The sequence below is a fragment of the Urocampus carinirostris genome, chromosome 1, assembly GCF_059441175.1.
Source record: "Urocampus carinirostris isolate Australia breed hairy pipefish chromosome 1, RoL_Ucar_1.0, whole genome shotgun sequence".
NCBI classification, from domain to species: domain Eukaryota; kingdom Metazoa; phylum Chordata; class Actinopteri; order Syngnathiformes; family Syngnathidae; genus Urocampus; species Urocampus carinirostris.
In genome coordinates this window covers 51,452,763-51,474,454 of record NC_142349.1, presented here as the reverse complement: position 1 = coordinate 51,474,454, position 21,692 = coordinate 51,452,763, and the positions used below count along the sequence as shown (strand labels likewise).

At 39.6% G+C, this 21,692-nt stretch overlaps 1 protein-coding gene across 3 annotated transcripts in view; it reads left to right on the top strand.

Annotated features, from left to right (window-relative positions):
* Positions 1-21,692, top strand: part of LOC148375092 (vesicle-fusing ATPase) — a 41,348-nt gene that overhangs the window by 18,251 nt on the left and 1,405 nt on the right. For 2 of the 3 annotated variants that reach the window (XM_088344612.1, XM_088344596.1), the window contains 19 exons: positions 629-714; positions 1,288-1,387; positions 2,059-2,098; positions 2,627-2,793; positions 2,869-2,979; positions 4,941-5,016; positions 6,824-6,979; positions 8,510-8,709; positions 8,787-8,952; positions 11,702-11,776; positions 12,999-13,186; positions 14,222-14,317; positions 14,404-14,560; positions 14,710-14,843; positions 15,213-15,359; positions 17,288-17,422; positions 17,638-17,751; positions 19,197-19,252; positions 19,440-19,501. In XM_088344612.1, coding sequence (XP_088200738.1) covers positions 629-714; positions 1,288-1,387; positions 2,059-2,098; positions 2,627-2,793; positions 2,869-2,979; positions 4,941-5,016; positions 6,824-6,979; positions 8,510-8,709; positions 8,787-8,952; positions 11,702-11,776; positions 12,999-13,186; positions 14,222-14,317; positions 14,404-14,560; positions 14,710-14,843; positions 15,213-15,359; positions 17,288-17,422; positions 17,638-17,751; positions 19,197-19,252; positions 19,440-19,470 — 2,235 coding nt within the window. In that variant the 3' untranslated portion in view covers positions 19,471-19,501. The remainder of the gene's footprint in view (positions 1-628; positions 715-1,287; positions 1,388-2,058; positions 2,099-2,626; positions 2,794-2,868; positions 2,980-4,940; positions 5,017-6,823; positions 6,980-8,509; positions 8,710-8,786; positions 8,953-11,701; positions 11,777-12,998; positions 13,187-14,221; positions 14,318-14,403; positions 14,561-14,709; positions 14,844-15,212; positions 15,360-17,287; positions 17,423-17,637; positions 17,752-19,196; positions 19,253-19,439; positions 19,502-21,692) is intronic. The other variant, XM_088344605.1, reaches the window with a different exon arrangement.

The following is a 21,692-nucleotide window of genomic DNA, read 5'->3' as shown; positions in this document are numbered from 1 at the left end:
CTTCATTGACTTGAAAAGCGCTATATAAATGCAGACCATTTACTATTTTATTGTTGGAAGCGTTGTTATATGACTTAATTTAGTTGCTGTGGTTACCATGACATGTACCTTGACTGCAGTATTGTGCTGTGGATTTTTTCCACAAAATCAAGTCAGTTGAGTTTGCAGAGTTATTTTCATTTGATATATTGAGATGAAAACAGAAGAAAATCTACTGCAACAAAACATCATGTTTGCAAAAGTGACATAATCCTATTACTTTAATTGTCCTGTACAATTCAGGGGGGTACTTACTACTTTACACTCAGATCACTTTTAGTCCAAAATCAAAATAATACATGTAATATTTACTAGTCACAGTTGAGTAACTAACTGGCATAAGCTCTTTACATTGTTAAATTGTATCATTGGGTTATCAGTGACCCTTCATGAGCTTGCATTTTTTACTTACTGTATTGAACATAGATCATACATTAAAACATCAGCATAGAAATCATGGAGCACAACTTCTCAAGCAAATATCCTTTATATTCAGTGCCAACAACAGCAGTAGAGATTCAACATCCAGGTTTCATTTCTATTGTTTTTTTTATCTTCTTACTATTGTCCTTTGTTTCTGTCTTTGCAGACCATGCAAGCGGCGAGATGCCCGACAGATGAATTGTCATTGACAAACTGCGCTGTGGTGAGCGAAAAGGATCTGCAGTCAGGACAGTGAGTCGTTGTCGGCATCATCTACCCACTCATTCTTCTTATTAGTTGGAAAAGCTAACTTTTGTTTTGGCTTTTGCAGTATTAATGAATGCAACACATTATTTTATTGAAACTGGTTGTATTGCTGCTGTTTTAGTCTTTAAATGGCTATTTTGACAAGTTACATTTCTTTCTTAATCTCTACATCACAAAAAGTCATGAAGAGCTACAAAGAACAATATTACAAAATGCCCTGATCTGAAACCTACATGTGGGTAAGGAAAAACTAAAAAAAACCTCAGCATGAGGCAAATGGAGAAACCTTGAGAATTGAATTCACATAAGGTAATCTCCCTTTTAGGATGTCAAGGCTGCAATTGATGTTGCAAGGGCATCAGCAGACAATACACACTCAGCATCAACATTGAATATAAGTAATGACAAAAAACATGCAATTAATTACATATGCTGCATTCAAGTCATTGCTTCAAACGAGCTATTATACAATAAGAGTGTTTAAAATAATTTCCATTGTCCATGGTTAATCAGATTGTGCATTAAATGTCTTATAACGGATAACTTATTTCTCCACAGACACGTGACTGTAAAGACCACACCAAACCACAAATTTGTGTTTACAGTCAAGACTCACAACACTGTATCAGCTGGTTCAATTGCCTTCAGCCTGCCACAGGTACTCAAACAAATATGTTATATCTATTTACTTATTTAAACAGAACAGATGAATAAGAACATTAATCTGTGATTTTATTGGATTCAATACCAAGAGAATTTCTGTTTGATTGTCAAAGATGCTAATTTGCTACACCCAATACTTCTCTTGCAGATGAATGTATTTGCTCATAACAAATGTGTTAGGAGTAAAATACTAAAAATCATTGTCTTTACTTTAAGTTGAAATTGGGGTTTATTTAAGGTTTGAAAATTACTTTCTATTGTTGACTTATGTCTGAAGTATTTAGAGCATGGGGCTCCAACATGGTGCCTGCTGTAGTCTCTGGACAGGTTCTGTAAATAGTTCGCCAGTGATGGATCTTTGTAATTTTCCAGGAAATTTGATTTCTAACTGCTATAGTGATTTAGTGCTTGAATAAGCCTATTTTAGATCAAATTCTAATAGTTTTAACCTGGTAATAATATAGTAACACATGATAAGTTGTTATTTTCAGAAGTGCATATCAAACTGGTAGCCTTTCGTGTCAGTCGGTCATGAAAAGTAGCTCCCAGTTTTGAAAAGGTTGGTGACCCCAGATAAAGAATATTGAACTGACAATACTATACCGGTAATTTTTTGATGTTATTATTTACAACATACCCTCATGACATGTTTATTTGTCTTTTTAGCGAAAATGGGCCGGTCTTTCAATTGGCCAGGAGGTGGAAGGTATGTCTCCCTACATACACTGTTGTTCAAAAGTTCAGGGTCACTTAGAAATGTCCTGGTTTTTTTCAATGAAGATAACATGAATGTGATAAGAAATGCAACCCATTCGTTGTTAACGTGGTGAATGACTTTTTTATCTTCAAATGTCTGGTTTTGAATGCAATATCTACATAGCTGTATCCAGGCCCATTTCCAGCAAACAGCACTCCAGTGTTCTAATAGATTTTTTAAAAATTAAATTAAAGGGCAACTAGACTATTTGTGCTTTGATGTTAGCACAGCTAAAAATAGTTTAGTTATCTAGAGAAGCTATAAAGCTGACATTACTTTGAGTTAGTAAAGTACCTGGAGCATAATCAAAACACCATTTGTGATTCAAAGACAAGACAACAATTAACATCTTGCTGCATGTTTTTTGACAAATCTTTGTTTGATAGCAAGCATTTAACCAATCAATTAAAATTGATTTTATAAAACACTTGTGGTGGATTGTTAGTTATCATATTTATTATATACATGTGTCCATAGTGTCCAACTACAACTTTGACAAGTCCAAGCAGTGCATCGGGGCGATGACTATCGAAATTGACTTCCTGCAAAAGAAGAGCACGGACTCTTCTCCTTATGACTCGGACAAGATGGCTGCCGAGTTCATTCAGAAGTTCAATAGCCAGAGTTTCTCTGTCACCCAGCAGGTTTCCTTTTGTTTTATTTTTTTGAACTCTGTGTGGTTTATTTGTTTGTGGCAAACATTTCCTTTGTTTTCTCAGCTGGTGTTCAGTTTTTGTGACAAACTCTTTGGACTGGTTGTCAAAGACATTGAGGCAATGGATGCCAGCATTCTCAAAGGGGAAGCGGCTTCTGGGAAAAAACCACAGAAGGTATGTGGCCAGCTACACCACAGGGGGCTCCATTTGATAGACCCACATTCAAGTGATTTTATTTGCAAGTAATAAATGCAGTAAATGCCCTGCGATTGGCTGGCAACCAGTCCAAGGTGTCCCCTGCCCACTGCCCGATGATTGCTGGGATGGGCTCCAGCACCCCCGCGACCCTACTGAGGATAAGCGGTGCAGCTAATGAGATGAGACATGCAGTAAATACGTTTGATACTTGTCAAGTTTGAACTTGAGTAAACATTCAAAATAAGGAGAGAAGACATCGATGGATTTTACTTGCAAGAAGGACAGGGGTGGAATAAGGAAAATAATTCAATTTATTTGGTCACCTGAAGGAAATTCGTTTTCGCTGACTGTATTGGCGGGTACAGTCAGTGCTGTCGCATTAGCGCATGCGCCAAATGACCTATTTACAGCACCTGGCATTCCCAGGCAGCCACCCAGCCGAGTACTAAACAGGCCATACCCTGCTTAGCTTACCGAGAGCGGGCATTTTCAGGGTGGTATGGCTGTAAATAGGAAGCCTTTAGATGAGGGGTTCAAACCCCCTCCTTGAACACATCCTTACATCTTACACAAAGCAGATCAGCACTAAGGGGAGTGGAAATTAAAGAATGGCAACATGATTGGTCAATTATGACAATTATTTAAATAGTGCATAATCAAAAGAATGACCAATAGTGTGTAATAATAGGCCAAAACAACAAGTGAGCATGCGCAATAAAAGTAGAGATAACAATCCAGTGTGAGTTTTACTCCGCCAGGGCTGCCCTTTGTCACTGATTCTGTTCATAATTTTTGAACGGAATTTTTAGGCGCAGCCTTGGTAGGGAAGGAGTCCGGTTTGGGGGCCTTAGCCTTGCACCTATGCAGATGATGTGGTGCTGTTGATCTTCAGCTCTCACTGGAGCGATTCACAGCCGAGTGCGAAGCAGCCCGGATGAGGATCAGCACCTCTAATTCCGACACCATGGTACTCAGCCGGGAAATGGTGGCATGCTCCTTCCGGGTTGGGGATGAGATCTTGCCCCAAGTGAAGAAGTTAAAGTATCTTGGGGTCTTGTTCACGAGTGAGGGTAGGATGGAACGGGAGATTGACAAACGGGTCTGTTCAGCGTCTGCCGTCATGCGGACCCTGTACTGGTCCGTTGTGGTGAAGAGGGAGCTGAGCTGAAAGGCAAAGCTCTCGATTTACTGGTCGATTTACGTTCCTACCCTCACCTATGGTCATGATCGGTGGGTTATGACCGAAAGAACACAATCCTACATAGTGGCTGAAATTAGTTTACTCAGCAGGGTGGCTGAGCCCTCCCTTAGAGATAAGGTGAGAAGCCCAGTCATCCGGGAGGGCCTCTATGAAGAGCCACTGCTCCCCCGCATTAAGAGGAGCCAGTTGAGGTGGCTCAGGCATCTGATAAGGATGCTTCCTGGACGCCTCCCTGGGAGCTTGTCCCACCGGCAGGAGGCCCCAGGGACGACTCAGGACATGCTGAAAAGACTATGTCTCTAGGCTCTCCCTGGAACGCCTCAGGATCCCGTCGGATAAGTTGGAAGAAGTTGCAGGGGATAGGAAGGTCTGGGCTTTCCTGTCAAGGCTGCTGCCCCCGTGACCCGATGCCAGATAAGCGGAAGATAATGGATGGATGGATGGATAGATGGATGGATAATTATGAACAACCTTCTTTGCAGGTGTCTGATAGTAAAAACCGAATAAACAAACTTAGCAACAGCAAAGAAGCAAATAAGCATACAACAAATGACTTACTTAACAATAGTCATGGCTCTGTGTTTTGTTTGTATTTCAAAAAGTATTCAATAGTCAGTTGTTTTCTGTTTAGATTCAAACTAGAAATCAGCTCAAAATAATTAGTTGATAAATGTGGAGTACATTTAGCATCTTATAATATTTCAAATGTTAATTTCTCCTCTGCTTCCTTTGACAGATTGACGTTGGACTCCTTGTTGGCAACAGTCAGGTGATTTTTGAGAAAGCGGAAAGCTCATCCTTGACACTGGTTGGTATGTATTTTTTTAAACTAAGAGAAATGCTTTTCGCGTTTTAATACTGTATGTCAGGGGTGTCAAACTCATTCTAACTCGGGGGCCACACGATAGAACAAACATTCTGTCGGGGGCCGGACTTTTAAATTAAAGAGAAAGAAAAAGATAGATAAAGAAATAAGAGAAAGAGGGAGGGAAAAGGAGAGAGGCCAGGACAAAGAAAGAAAAAGAGAGAGGGGGAGAGAGCAGGAGAAACAAAAGAGAAAAAGTCGTGAGAGAGGGGGAAAAGAAAGGGAGAGAAAGAAAGAAATCCAAAGAGAAATAGAAAGACAGAAAATGCGAAGGGAAGGAAGGGAGAAAGAAAAGAGAGAAAAGGAATTAAAGCAAAAAAAAAAAAAGACACTGAGAGAGAAAGAAACAAAGAGCAACAAAGGAAGAGAAAAAGAGAGACACAGAGAATGAAAGAGACAGAGACAGAGAGTGGGAGAAAAGGGGTGGAAAAGATAGAGAGCGAGAGAGGGAGAGAGAGAGAAAAAAAATACAAGTACAGTGTCTTTGTTCGAGGCACCTGGCTTTGGCAACATCAAGTTGACATATTTCAACTTGCAGCTTGTTTTTCTCTTGCGCTTTTCTGAGTGTTGTCTCGCGGGCCGGATTTAATCCCTTAACGGGCCTGATCTGGCCCGCGGGCCGCCTGTTTGACACCTGTTCTGTATGTACATTAACCCCACAGGCCTACTTATAGTTCCCACAAGATGGCAGTAATGCCTAAATATGTGTAATACGGCATTTACTTAAATAGCCAGGATTATTTCAATCTAAATTCGCCACAAACAAGATTTTTGATTCGGACTCTGATTAAGTGTTAGGGGAGTTTGGAATTTAAAGGAATGTTGTTTAATAAAGTTTATTTATAATATTTGAAAAACAAGTTATTCTCCCTAAAATGGATTAAGTAACAATTTCACCCACGCTTATCCAGCTAATCAGATATACAAAAAAACTATTTTTTTTTTAAACTTGGGGGGGAAAATAACCAAAAGTATTTTGCAGCTTATTTTTGTTGCTGATTAGCATAAAGGACTGACCGTTAGATAGACACTTCTAAAATAAAATATTATAATGTTATTACTATGTTGCTACTATGTTACTATTATCCTCCAAGGTTGTAATTATTAGAAGTAGGGTTAGAATAGGCTCCGTCAACCACTAAACATCAGCCTTGAATAACTGAGAAATTACTAACTAAATTTCATAGGCTGAAGTAAAATTGATCATGTATTTAAATAAAATGATTTATCCTGACTGTTAGAAATAAAATTTCCTAGAAAATCACAATTACCCAATATTAGTGTGCTATTCTAAAATCCTGTCCGCAGTTTATTCTAAGGACGCACCCTGGTGCACTAAATCATGCAGTTTAAATTTTTCCAATCAATGCAATTTCTCTGTTGTCCAAGTCCGCTAATGACCATGTTCAATTTGAATTCGTCTATTTATGTATTATGTGTTCATTTTTGTAATTGTGAGATTTATTTCTTTAATACAAACCCGATACTGGAATTAATAATGCTAGTTGAAATATATTTCTCACATCAATCATGCAACCCTATTTTAAATGTGGAAGTAAGCAGTAAATATCATGATATTCTTACCTAACGTACTGTATCCCTCCAAAAATTGGTGAAAACAACGTCTTAAACAATCACAAGTTAGGGTGAAAAGACATAAGCTCCACTCGTCTCGTCGAGTACCACATTTGAAAAGTGTGCATGTATATATATTATTGTCAATGCCCAAGATCTTACTGATCATTGCTCTGTAGGTAAGGCAAAAACCAAGGAGGCCCGTCAGACAATCATCAACCCAGACTGGAACTTTGAGAAAATGGGCATTGGAGGCCTGGATAAAGAATTCTCCGATATTTTCAGGAGAGCATTTGCTTCTCGTGTGTTCCCTCCAGACATCGTGGAACAGATGGGTGAGACATTATAATACGTTTATAGTTTAATAGACACTTAAAATACGGAGAGAATAAATCGATCGATTTTGAGAGTCCAAACCTCAGTAAATTCCAACCTGTTCTTAAAGTTCCCCCATAAGCCTTTTATCTTCATTAAAACTTCTTTGTTACAGAAAGCAGATTCACCCAAAAAGTGTGGAATAATCAAAGAACAGCAACATGATTGACCAATAGTGACAATTTAAATGATGCACAATAGTCAAAACAACAAACATTAGTCAGGTATAGGCCCCTTTTCATGTTTGTAAACAAGTGTGACGTTGCCAAGCTGTGCGTGCATTGTTGAGGTAGAACGGCAGAATTGATGTCAGGTTATACAAGATGATTGACAAAAAAAATATTGTTCACCATAGATAGCAACAACTAAAATAAGCACAAAATATGTGTAAGCAGCAAGATAGTAACGTTCAGTGATCAAAGTCAAAAACAACAAAAAAAAATCTTTGTTTTGATTGTAATTGTGTGAGCACGTGTGGGGCACAGTTCTGAGGTCATGAGATCAAACCTCCTGTGTGGAGTTTGCATGTTCTCCCCATGCTTGCGTGGGTTTCCTCCGGGCACTCCTGTTTCCCCCGACATTCCAAAAACATGCATGTCAGGTTCATTGGCCGGTCCAAATTGTCCCTAGGTGTGAATGAGCAAGTGAGTTGTCTGTCTCTGTGTGCCCTGCGACCGGCTGGCAACCGGTGCAGGGTGTCCCCTGCCTACCGCCCGAAGATGGCTGGGAAGGGCTCCAGCGACCCCGCGACCCTACTGAGGATAAGCGGTTGCAAACACTTTTCACCAAAAATTATCACACTTACACCTACCTGGGCATTTGGCATTCAAGTAAATCTAAATCAGATCGCCCTACAAGATATGAAATCTGCACCGCAAAGGTAGATATTCCTAATGATGTCTTTGGTCCAGTCAGTTTTTTAATGGCTTGCAACCCCAGGCTGCTACGGTGCTTTTGAAAGGGCCGGTTCCCTCTTGCAATTGCAAAAATATGTTGTTCCTTAAAATTGCATGTTGTGCACCCTTACAAACAACAGCTGGGCTAGTTATTTTTGTAAATTGCGACTCAACATTCAACGCAACATACAAATTTTCTCTTACTCCCTTCAAACTCACACTGCTACTCCTGCTGTTTTTGGGCCACCAATGCGCACGCATCCAGTGGTGATCTGGTGATGATGGGGGCTGGAAAGGCATCTATTATAATTAAAATAACAAACTGGCATCCTATGTAAACTCCTTTGCAGGTGTCCAATATTAAAAACAGAACAAACCTATCACTTTAATTTTGTTATTGTTGGTTTTTTTTCCATTACTTTGCATTATACGAGTGTTGCCTGCTTTAGTTAGGCCTGACTGACAGGGACTTAGCACAAAATCTAAGTAATATATGGCATAGTAATTTATAAAGAAGAATTAGATTTTTCTGTTTCCCTTTTTTTAAATCATTAATTCTCAATAACTCTGCTTTTTTTGGATTTCTGTTCCCAGGCTGTAAGCACGTAAAGGGCATCTTGCTGTTTGGACCTCCAGGCTGCGGTAAAACCCTAATGGCCCGGCAAATTGGCAAAATGCTTAACGCCCGTGAGCCAAAGATCGTCAATGGTCCAGAAATCCTCAATAAGTATGTAGGCGAGTCAGAGGCCAACATACGAAAGTTGTTCGCGGACGCTGAGGACGAGCAAAAGCGGGTGTGCAATTGGCGTTTAGTTATATTTCATTAATCGCGCTTTAAAGAGGCTGACCTTTTCATCCACGACCTCATTAGCTGGGAGCCAACAGCGGTCTTCATATCATCATTTTTGATGAGCTGGATGCCATTTGCAAGCAGAGGGGCACGGGCGCCAGCAGTACGGGTGTGCACGATACTGTGGTCAACCAGCTCCTCTCTAAGATTGACGGCGTGGAGCAACTTAACAACATCCTGGTCATTGGTATGAGTTCTTGATATTGTTTTGAACAACAGTATTTTATGCACGGTATAAGGCACACCAGATTATAAGGCGCACCCCCCCAAAATGGTCTTTTGTCATGTATTTTTCATACATAAGGCACACCAGACTATTAGGCGCAATGAATTGGGACAGCATTAAGAGCTACCGTGTTTACTTGTTTATAGTAATCCCTCGTGGTTTACTTTTTGTCGTTTTGATACTTTGACGATTTTCATTGCTATGGTCATTTGTACATAAGAGTTCTTGATATTGCTTTAAATTACAGAATTTTCCACACGGTAAGGGCACACCAGCTAATATTTTAGCATCTTGTTACATTGAAAGGAAATTCCTCATTTAAATCGGACCCTGTGGAAAGTCAAAAGTCAGAAGAGCGCAACAAAATGCTGATCACTTCGGGTGCTCCGTGGATTGTTATCAGGTCTGGGAACAGACTGAGGTTGGGAGATAAAGCAAAAGTGGGGCAGCAGGTCTGGTCTTCTGCTACGGCCACGTAACCACTCTCGTAAACCTGTATCTTACCACCATGAAACGGATGACCTGGAGATACAACTCATAGGAAACCGCTACATTCATGATATTTGTATTTTAATTATCATGGAGACCTGGCACAATCCCAGGATCCTTGTTGCTAACAAAAAGCTAGTCATCCACTCTCTAATTAGCTTTCTTTTATATAAAAGCGGCGCTGCCACGAGCGGCTGCCTTTTCCAGCAGCTGCCCTGTTGTTTTATTGTCTGCTCCTATCTTCGGTGTTTTTTCTACCCGTTTTGACAACTACACTATGGATTACTTCTATCCTATGGACATGGGTTTTAACGCACAAGAAATGCGTGTATTCAAGGAATTTCAACTCCTTGCCCTGAAGATTTCTCGTGCCGGCGTGATGAAGGGGTCCTAACGTGGGGGAAAAGCCGGAGCTAGGGAAGCGGCTAGCGGCGTTATAAATGTTCGGTACCATCCGTAATCATGGTAAATGCGAACTCACGACCAAATAAGATTATCGAGTGCTGGTGGAAAACATCGAAGCGCACAGGGAGCGCAGTTGCTGTGTTTTGCGGAAACGTGGCTCACGTTTAGCATTCCGGACGCTAACGTGTAGCCACCCGGAGCTACCCGGAGCAATCCGGCTTCAACGCCACTAAACAGAGACACGAAAGCCGGGGAGAATCGGAGAAGAGGCGGACTTGCTAACACGAGGTGGTGTATCCCTGGATTTTCACAAAGAAAAGATTTCCATCTGCCGCAGGGATGTCGAATTTTTGGACTGGCGTGACGTCATCCACTTCGCTACAAGCACCCCTAGGGCATCATGTTCATCTGTTAATAAACAACGGGGTAGACTGCTGGAAGTGTGAATATCCCTACGGGGATGAATAAAGTATCTATCTATCTATCTATCTATCTATCTATCTATCTATCTATCTATCTATCTATCTATCTATCTATCTATCTATCTATCTATCTATCTATCTATCTATCTATCTATCTATCTATCTATCTATCTATCTATCTATCTATCTATCTATCTATCTATCTATCTATCTATCTATCTATCTATCTATCTATCTATCTATCTATCTTTCACTAAAAGGAGAAGCCCTCCAATTTTGTTTTACTTCTGTATAATGACAATAAAGAGTGAATGCTCTTGAACTGCAATTTGGTGTTCTGTTGTGATTTGTAAATCTATTGTTGTTATTTTGTTACAGACGGATATATCATATGTTACTAATATCTATGAAGATATAAATCATTCTAATTTGCGGGTTCTTGACTATCATGGGACTTTTTTAAAACGAAACCCACGCGAAAAACTAGTATGAACTGTATAACCTTTGGGCTTTTTATACACTTACAGCATATGAATAGTGCAAATAATTGATCAGTCGATTAAATATTGAATACACTTGTTTGCAACGTTAACTAAACCCAGATTGCGGCGTTAAGCTCACCATCAATCAACCATTTGACCAAAAGTGTTACAGATAACCAATGAAAAGGTATTTTGGCTTATCTCATTATCACACTATTTTTACTCACGTGCCAGGAAAACTGATTTGCACTTAAAATTTAGGGGCAGCTCATAAGCATTTCTGATTTCGGTATTCAAACGTTGCGGTTTAATATGTATACATACGTAAAACAGCTTGTATAATATTTTGTTGAAAGACTTTATGTTTTCTGTTTTTGTCTTTTGCAACATTACTGATGCACTGGTGAAGAAGTGTGGAGATTCTTTTACCATGTGGAACAATCGGTGCTCAAATATGGTAGTATACAGTATGTGGTAATGCACACCTAAAAATACTGTATGGATTTCCCAATCTTATCGTATTTTGCGGTATATAAGGTTATATGTATTTATATATAAGGGTTATAAGGCACACTTTCAGATTTCTGGCCAATTTGGGGTTTTTAGGTGTGCCTTATTGTCCGGAAAATACGGTATTTATAATTGGTCAAAAGCTTTTAATGATCAGACACATGGAAATCAACACATCCCATACATACTGATATGTATGATAATGTGATAATTATACAATAGTGAACATCACCCATCATAAACTTGTGATAAACCAGCGACTATTCTCCAGTGTAGGCCACTATTTACCCAGAATGAATAGGATGGAGGCAGCTCATATATGGACCAAGGACAGAGAAAATGGAAACAGGAATAATCCATCATTCTTTTCCTCCTCTACGTCACTATTTCTCTTATTACCAGGGATGACCAACAGGCCTGACCTGATTGATGATGCCCTAATGAGGCCTGGCAGGTTTGAAGTCAAGATGGAAATAGGTAAGTAGAATGCCCATGTTTTGTCTCATACTCGTATTTATCACAAAACTGTCTCACCGTTTCCCCCGAAATTCCGAGGAGCAGATATGTAATATGCAAAAGGGTCTATGTCAAATTATGTCAAACTATGATTTTTGTAGCACTCCTAAACATTTGGGTCAAAAATGGGACGAATCTAGTACTCGCTATTTCCAACACTGTTTTAGTATAAATCAATATTATTGAGTAAAAATGGTAAAAAAATTAGCTCAGGAGGTAGAGCGATCGTTTTAGGATTAAGGGATCCCAGTTCGGATCCCGGCTTGTCCATGTTACATGCCGAAGTGTCCTTGGGTAAGACACTGAACCCCCAATACCCCCAACAAGCAGGTTAGCGCCTTACATGGCTGCACAGATCAAGGCCGCTATTGGGAAATGTGAAGCACGATGTAAAGCGCTTTTGGAAGTCTTTGACTTGAAAAGCGCTATATAAATGCAGATCATTTTCATTTCACAAAAACAAAGCGAAAATATTTTTGTCAACACACAAACATAAAAATTAACACTTTGTGTTAAGTACTGGCACTATGGCAGCAGCAATGGCTGATACCATTATTGTCTGGGTTTTGTGGCGTCTCTGGAACCAGGAACTCGCATTTACAGAAACGTCCATACACCTATTATGTTCGGCTTATTTGGGGTCTGCAGCCTAATTAGGGAAGCCCAAACCACTCCATCCAGCTCATTCGCAGGGATTCCGAAGCGTTTCCAGGCCTGCCTCGAAACATAGTCTCTCCAGCGTGTTCTGTGTCGTCCCCGTGCCCTTCTATCGCTGGGACATCCCAGGAACACCTCCCGAGGGAGGCCTCCTGGAAAAATCCTTAACAGATGCCCGAGCCACCTCAACTGGTTCCTTTTAATGCTGAGGAGCAGTGGCTTTACACTGAGTCCCTCCCAGATGACTGAGCTTTTCACCTTATCTCTCAGACGCTGCACCGATCCGTCTGTCCATCTCCCGTTCCATCCTACCCTTACTTGTAAACAAGACCCCGAGATACTTGATCTCCTCCAGAGAAACAATATTTTATCATTATTTTAATAATGATGCAACACTAGCTCATGTATATTGGCCCTAAATTTTGTCTTTTTGCCTTTGTGGGATTAACTAATGAATGTTATAAATAGGTCGATATCTCAGTGCCTTCTGTTCTTGGTTATCCTTTTTCATGTATTTGACTTCCAGGTCTTCCTGATGAGAAAGGTCGCGTTCAGATTCTCACCATTCACACTAACAAGATGCGCAACTTCAATCTATTGGCTCATGACGTCAACATACCGGAATTGGCATCTGAAACCAAGAATTACAGCGGTGCAGAGCTGGAGGGGCTGGTCAGGGCCGCCCAGTCCACTGCCATGAACCGACACATTAAGGTAAATATGACGGGAATTTTGGTTCACTATAAAATTTAATTGGTGTATTTTAGTACTGTACTCTTATTGAAATATTTATCTATGGAAGATTGGGTGTCAGAACTGCATTGACAATTGTGCTTAATCAGTACTCATTTTCTTGCTTCTGATCTCTCTGTACATACAGTAGACAGCTAAGTAGCCTATTTTTATAATATAATAATAACATCATTTGAAATTAGTGTTTTTTCCAAGGCGAAGCGAATGAACGTTTGAGTGCTTGTCTTTGTTTAGGTGCCCTTTAAATAGCATATAAAAATACTAAAAGTTAAAAAAGGCTATTTTTTTTCTAGATATGTAATATACTTTACAAAAGCAATGATTTGTTTGAGGATTATAGTTGTTATTTTAAGACATTATCAACTTAATTTTGTAGTAAATTAAGAAAAAAAATATCCTCCTTTCTTTTCACATAAAGATTTCAATTATCCTGTCATTCAGATTCTCCTTGCGTTTCAGTTTCATCAAGAAGTTTTTTTATATCGCCATTGCAGCTAATGCTGAAAGTCAAACCTGTCCTGTCGTATTTTTGGCAAAGGTTTTTTTTTTTTTAATTTAGGGCTAAAAGTGTCTGTTTGACAAAAGCAGTGGTAACGGGGATATAATTTTTCACCTTTTTGTTGTAAGACTTCTGTTAGCACCATCCTAGCCAATCATAGTTTGTGAAACTGCTGACGTTTTCCTATGCCAGCTAGAAGGCTCTGGCTCCGCCAACTTGATATTTGATTGGCCATACTGAAAGCTTTAGCACCCATTTTATGCTAACAGAATTGTTCGAGGACTTTGGACAAATCTTTGCGCCTGGCACTAAGTAATGGCTGAAATGTAATTGTTAAATGCTTGAATATGAAAACATATATCTGGGAGCAGAACAACCAGGGGAGAAGCAATGAAAGGAAGCTGAGAGACCATTCTGAATTATTTGATAAGTATCCATGGACAAAATATCATAAACATAACATTATTCAGACATTATTCACTGTATGTATATTTCAGGCTACATCTACAGTTGAAGTTGACATGGAGAGGGCAGAGAAGCTGCAGGTCACCCGGGATGACTTCATGGGATCCCTAAACAATGACATCAAACCAGTGAGCATAATTTCTTTTTCAGTCGGTGACCTCGGATGTAGATAACAATTTTGAAATTGCAAAATAATTATTTTTGTGTTTGCCAGGCATTTGGTACCAACCAGGAGGATTACACCAGCTACATCATGAACGGCATCATCAAATGGGGTGACCCAGTTACACATGTCCTTGATGACGGCGAGTTGCTGGTCCAGCAGACCAAAAACAGCGATCGCACACCATTGGTGGCTGTGCTACTGGAGGGTATGTGCACAAAATACACTTAATGAGATCAGCAAAAAAAAGTTGAGACCTAATCTCTTTTTGGAGGAATTAAAATATTCAATAGAAGAAAAAAATGAGCTCACATCCTTTTTTCTTGTTAACTGTGTCATGTGTCCAAAACCCTGCAGGTCCACCTCACAGTGGAAAAACGGCTTTGGCAGCCAAGATTGCGGAGGATTCGCAATTCCCCTTCATTAAGATTTGTTCTCCAGACAAGATGATTGGACACTCAGAGATCTCTAAGTGCCAGGCTATCAAAAAGGTTTGTGCTGTACAGTTTACCAAATGGTCATCTGTTTACTAACAAGATAAATTACTCAGCCAGAAAAGAGTTACACAATTTAATGAAATGAAATGTATCTGCACAAGAAATGCTGTCTAATTTTGTTCTCCAAGATAGCTTTTTCAACTGTCTATCTTATTTTGCATGGTCTTCATTTACAGTTAAGTTGAAATTTCCAAGTTGAGAAATCACCTATTTCATTATTACATGTTTAACTTGTGTCATGTCTGGTCTCGTTGTAGAAATGCTCACTATGTTGTTATCAATAACAATAAAGGCAATTCCTAATTCTAATTTAAGGAACAATGACACAACCATTGTTTCAAAGAGACTGTCTCTGTGTTTTAGGTCTTTGATGATGCTTACAAATCACAGCTGAGCTGTGTGGTGGTTGATGACATTGAACGTCTTCTTGACTATGTTCCAATTGGACCGCGTTTCTCAAATCTGGTTCTTCAAGCTTTGCTGGTGCTCCTCAAGAAAGCACCTCCCAAGGTCAGAGTTCCCACTTTATTGTTGTTCTTATACTTTTTTTGTACAGAGTATGAGCAGAAATGTTTTTGCACAAAAACATATCAATGGGTTGTTGCAGTAAAAGTGAGTCACATTTTTTAAGGTTGATTTAAGACCCGGTGTGTAAGTAGTAGCTCCAGTCCCTCTTGGTGGCTTACATTGTTTCAATGTTTTCTAAAAGAAGGCTGCGCCACATCGCCAGGGCTCATTTCCCTTGATTTACAAGGTGGAAGTACAAGAAAAAAAAATCTTGTAAAACCATTCACTTTCAGGGTTTTAACCCTTTATGTGGCAAGTGACCATACTGTACTGTATATGGCCACTTCAGTAGACGTTAACACTAGATGAATGACTTTCTTTGACTTTGTGTTTTTTCTTATACAATATTTTTATACATACAGTATTTTATTGTTAGCCTAGACTGGCAAGTGACTATATTTGTCAAGACCAGAATGGAAACAGGACCCACTTGCGTGACGTTTACCACAAGTTTTATTGAAAGAGAGAGGAAGCGCTGCGCCCACGATCCGGGAAGCAATTTGCTCTCGTACTTGGATTGTGATGTGAACACGGAAGTGGATCTTCCGTAGCGAGCAATGGCGGTGTCAGGGGCGGAAAACTGGTCGGTAGCCGAGACTGGGAGAGCAAGACGTGGTCGGGGTCGGAAACAAGTCGTAAGCCGGGACGGGAGACCAGACGTGGTCGGGATCGAAAACGGGTCGTAAGTCGGGACGGGAGAGCAGACGTGGTCGGTATCAAAACAGGTCGTACTGGGAGACAAACAGGAGAAAAAAACGTGACAGGCGTGAGTCAGGGTCGAAAAAAGGCTTGCCTAGTATACACAGACATTCGCAGACGGACTGACAACAGGGGATTGACAAGACTGGATTCAAATACTGACAGGGAGCCAATCAGAACCCGCGGCAGTTGGCGCCAAATGAGCGGGCACAGCTGAGTCACATCAGTAATCATGACAATGTTTGGTTGTATAAATGGTTTTGTGGGCATCTATATGGTTATTCCATCTATATGGAATAGCCATATAGATGCCCACATAACATTTACCTTGATTTGCAAAATAAAAATAAAACATAGTTTAAAATGTTACACAAGTTTGCCTCTTAACACTGATTTTGAATTGTATATTTTGTCAATGAGTTTAAAGTGTTAAAATTTCAATGCAGTTTTTTGTAACTTGTATTATAGTTCATAAATTGTTTTTATAATAGATTGTCCATTTTGATTTTTGAAAAAAAAGCATTTTTCCATTTCATATTTTTCAATTAATTTTCCATTCTAACTGCACATATTTTCTTTGACAAAAAAGTTTCCCGCATGAACATCGGTTGTAAAATGAGCAAGTTAGGATTTATTTTCATTGTTACATACATTGGCTTAACGGGAATGTTGACCCGGCCAAGTTAGCGGGCAGCTAGTTAGCGGGCAGCTAGTTAGCAGGCTGCTACAGCGCGCTGACATACTGCATCTAGTGTTCTGTACATATAGTCAAGTCGTGTTTATATGTATAGCCCTTAATTACAAGAGGTCTCAAAGTGCTGCAATGACTGCAGACTATTTATAGAATACAGACTATTATTCAACCATCCCCAGATTACATCTTTGTTTTATCACCTACTTCCTAATTTGCATCTGCCTAAACATGACTTCCTTAGTCTCTTAAAAGACCGGTGCTATCAAACATGCAATACACTCACAAAACATCTCAACTAAAATAACGACACACTGTGGATGCATATGGATGGACGAATATAGTTTCACGCACACTGTAGATTGTAATGTGCAGCATGAATAAAAGATGTCTCTTTCCCCATATGGAAATCTCTGAAATGAACAAGGGTCATATATGCACTTGCGTGCCAAAGAAGTGCTGTAATTAAATTCTCTTTCAGGGTAGGAAGCTGCTCATCATCGGCACCACCAGCAGAAAGGATGTCCTACAGGAGATGGAAATGTTGGATGCCTTCAGCACTACCATTCACGTCCCTAACATCTCTACTGGGGAACAACTTGTTGATGCTTTGGAGGTATAAGTAAAAGTGCCTGGGTGTATTGCGTATGCTTTTCCAGAGAGCTACATTCCCATAAAAAAAATAATGAATACGCAATGAAATATTCAATGATTTCCAAATATTTAGTGAATGCAACACCTATTTGTATATTGTAATGTCACATTCGTAGAATCCCGCTTTAATGGTTCTGGCAGGCTTCACTGACATTCTATCCATGCCTTTTTATGCAGCTGTTCGGGAGTTTTACAGACAAAGAGAGAGCCAGCATCGCACATCAGCTGAAAGGAAAGCGAGTTTGGATTGGTGTTAAGAAACTCCTCGTGCTAATTGAGATGTCACTGCAGGTACATGTTTAACTAAAATTACATCATCATCTTCATGTCTTGGGACTTATTAGTCTTGAGGGTTTGTACGGGTGATGGAAATCTTTAAAAAAAAAAGCTTGTAATTTAATGTTGTGTTTTTGAGATTTGGAGTGTGCTTGGGTAAATTGCTTGTAAATGCTTGAAACTGTTTCCATCTTTCTCAATAAGTCCGTTTAAAAATGATGTAGACACTGCATTTCTATTGCAGTTTTTCTTCCCTTGTAATTAACGGCAGCTGGCATTAGTTTGTATGCCAATGTCCCTTGAAGTGTCATCACCCCAGATGCCAGATGGGTTGCGTCCAGAAAGACTGGTGCATGCTACACCTAGACAACGCACTATGAAAAATGTGCATTACTGCAAGGATTACTTATCTATTATGGGTTTTCATTATTGATCATGCAATATAACTGAGGTATCATTTCCCAGTAGTAAATTCTAATGGGAAGACCTTCTTGCAACTGAAACTGTAAGCTGCTGTGATTTTTATCCAATCCAAATGGGGAGAGATTTGTCTCGAAAACGAATGCATTTGCGATTTATAAAAGATCTAAAAATCATATGTATTGATGTGATGCGCCTTGTATGGCTGACTCCCTATTGGTGTGTGTGTGTGTGTGTTTGTGAATGGGTAAGTGTGAAGCACTTTGTAAAGCGCTTTGGGAGATCATTGACTTGAAAAGCGCTATATAAATGTCGACCATTTATGTCACAGACCAGAAACGGACACAGGACCCAATAGCGCTCGTTTTCTCAGTTTTTATTATTAGAGAGGGAGAGCAGGGCTTGCTTCCACGATCCGATAGTTGACGGACAAGAGGAGCAGGAGATGCGGAAGTGGCACTTCCGTGTCTAGCGAGGAGGGTCAAAGACACGCGGGAATTACAAGTCGCTAGCCGGGACTGGAGAGCAAGGGTGGTGTCAAGTTCGGAAACGAAGCCGGCAACAGGAGGCAGGCAGGTAACGGGGCAAAACAGATCGCATAACAAAAAAAGAGAACATCAGCCAATCAGCTGTCCGAGCTGTTGGCGCCAATTAAGCAGTCGCAGGTTCTTTAAATCGGCAATCATGATAATTTACCATAAATTAAGTAAGATTAAAAATCACCTATGTGAATCGCGGGTATATTTGTGTACCAGAAAAACATATGTGAATTTTGCGTACATATTTGAAGAGCACTTAGTGACCTCAATCAACAGGGTAATGATTCACACTGGATTCTTCCTTTTTAAGGGTACTGGAGAAGTTGCAAAATTGGCTTTGAAAGTGCTTAAAAAGTGCTTGAATTTGGCTATGAAAAAAGTGTACGGACCTTGAGTCTTGCATATTTATATGGATTCTATATTACAGTCATGTCGAAAATCCTGCCAAAAAAACCCATCTGATGACGTATTGAATAATCACCTTTACTTCATTGTTTTTAGATGGATCAAGATTACAGAGTGACCAAGTTCCTGACTTTGCTGCGAGATGAGGGGGCGTGAGTATACTTGAATAAAAATATTTTAATAAGTACATAAATTTAATAGCTCCATTTAAAAATAACACATTCCTTCTCTTTGGAATGTATTTATTCATCTGCATCGTTCAATGACTGTCATTGTGTGCCTGTGAATATCACTTGAATTGCATGTTCCTTCTCTACCTTATGATTAATTTTGCGTTAGGTTGAATGAGGGCAATCAAATCCGAATTTAGACTGCCCGTCTGTGGTGGACACTGCACACTGGTAAGCTTTACAACAAATGTGACAAATGCAGTATGAGACTCAGATGGATGGATTGTATTCGTAATTTTCATAATATGCATACAAGACGGTCTTTTGAGGGGGTTGCGGGTTGGTTGGGTTAGCCCTTGTCTGTAAGTTGTTTGGCACAGCAATGGCAGACTATTTATTGTTTATGTATGTAATTAATGATGCATATTAAAGCGGACAAATACCCAAAATATTTCCTCAAAATAATATTTTGTATGCTTCCCCACTGGACTAAACAAGGCAATCTAATGAATATTCTGTTTGTCAAAAATGAGTTAAGAAGCAATATACAACTTTCTATACGGGCACTCCCTTATTGCTACGTGATTTCCACAGAAAATGACATTTTATTTTCCTGCGGTTTAAACATAACAGCTCACCTGCTTTCTGAAGCAGAGACGTTTGGTAAGTACCTTTACTGTGATGTAATTTTCAGTGGAGGGCAAAAATGACCACCCCCTGAGATGGATAAAACAAAATCACCTAATGATATGAAAGTTTTTTTTTAGGGGAAATATAAATTTCATTGTCAGAAAAAGATTGACATTACATTCCCTTTAAAGGAAGACTGTGTCAGTAATATGTATTTATTTTGTGTCCACTGTGTAAATTTTACCCCTTCAGGAAACTAATAATTAACTGGTTTGGTGTAGGTACCGGACAGTTTCCATACACCATACATAAATTTAAGTGTGAGTTTCAACTCGTCAGGTAGTCATGCCTTAAGGGCCTTTCCAGGCCATTAGTGTTTGATGTATTTTGTGTTTGTGTTTCAGTCATGTAAGTCATCCTTGAATTGTTTGTCTCTTTGTTGTGTTTTTGTGTGGCGGAATCTTACAATGATGGTGGAATCAGTGCACGCCGGTTGAGTACCTCATGTTGTGTAACATTTGACATACAGTGTTATGAAAAGGTTTGGACACCCAATTTTCAACATTTACCTTTATATATCTTTGGTAGCTTAGATCAGCAAGTTCAGTTAAATATATCATATAGCAGACAAAGACAGTGAAGTGAAGTGTATCGGATTTACATAAAAGTGTGCAATAGTTATTTAAACAAAAGTAAGCTGGCGCATAAATTTAAGAGTGTCTTCTTAACAGAATAGTTACATCAATGTTTAGTAGATCACCTTTTTGCAGACATAACAGCCTCTAAACACTTTTTATAACTTTCAACAAGGGTCTGAATTGTGGTATTAAATATTTCTTCTAACCAATATTTACAAATCATCTCCAGTTCCGTCATATTTGATGGTTTCAGAGCATGAACAGCCTCACATCAATTGTCTGGGGACTGAGATGGCCATTCTACAACGTAATGCACTACATCTGCATGAATGCAGAATTAAAGCAGTGTTTAATGTAGGCTTGTTGAAGTATATACAGCCCCAGTGTGATTTCAATAGATTCTTAAACATTGTTGATAAGTATCCTCTGATACATACTAGAATCCATGCCTTCAACTTTGATAAGATTATCACTAGGTGGACTGACCACCACACCCCCACAGCATGATGGAACCACCACCATTTTACTTTGCGTAGCAAGTGTTTGTCTTGGAATGCCATGTTTTTCCTTCATACATACGGCCCCTTGTTGTGTCTAAATATCTCAAATGCAGTTAAGTGGGTACACAGCACCTAATTTTAAACGAATGTGGCTTGTCCAAATGTGCTTTTGCATACAAAATGCGTCGGTTTGTGGCATGTCCGCAGAAAAGGCTTCTGCATCCCCTTGTGCAATGTGCGCTGAAGAGTAAAATAATGCACAGTGACACCATCTGCAGCAAGATCATGTTGTAGGTCTTTGAAGTTAGTCTGTGGTTTGAGTTGGACTGTTCCTCACCATCCTTTGCCTCTGCTTATCTGAGATTGTTTTTGAAATGCCACTGGAGGCCTTAACTACAACTGTGCCTGTAGCCTCCCATTTCCCTACTATGTTACCTACAGTATAAATTGACAGCTACGATCTCTCAACTATCTTTTTTTATTATTCCTCTACATCATGATATTGAACAACTTTTTAGGTGATTTTCTAGTTGGACTGAGGCTCTAATGTAGCCACTCTCATGAAAGGAGGAGAACAACATGGAACTCGTCACCCTAAATAGTTCAGGGTGTCCCCTACCCACTGCCCGGAGATGGCTGGGATGGGCTCCAGCC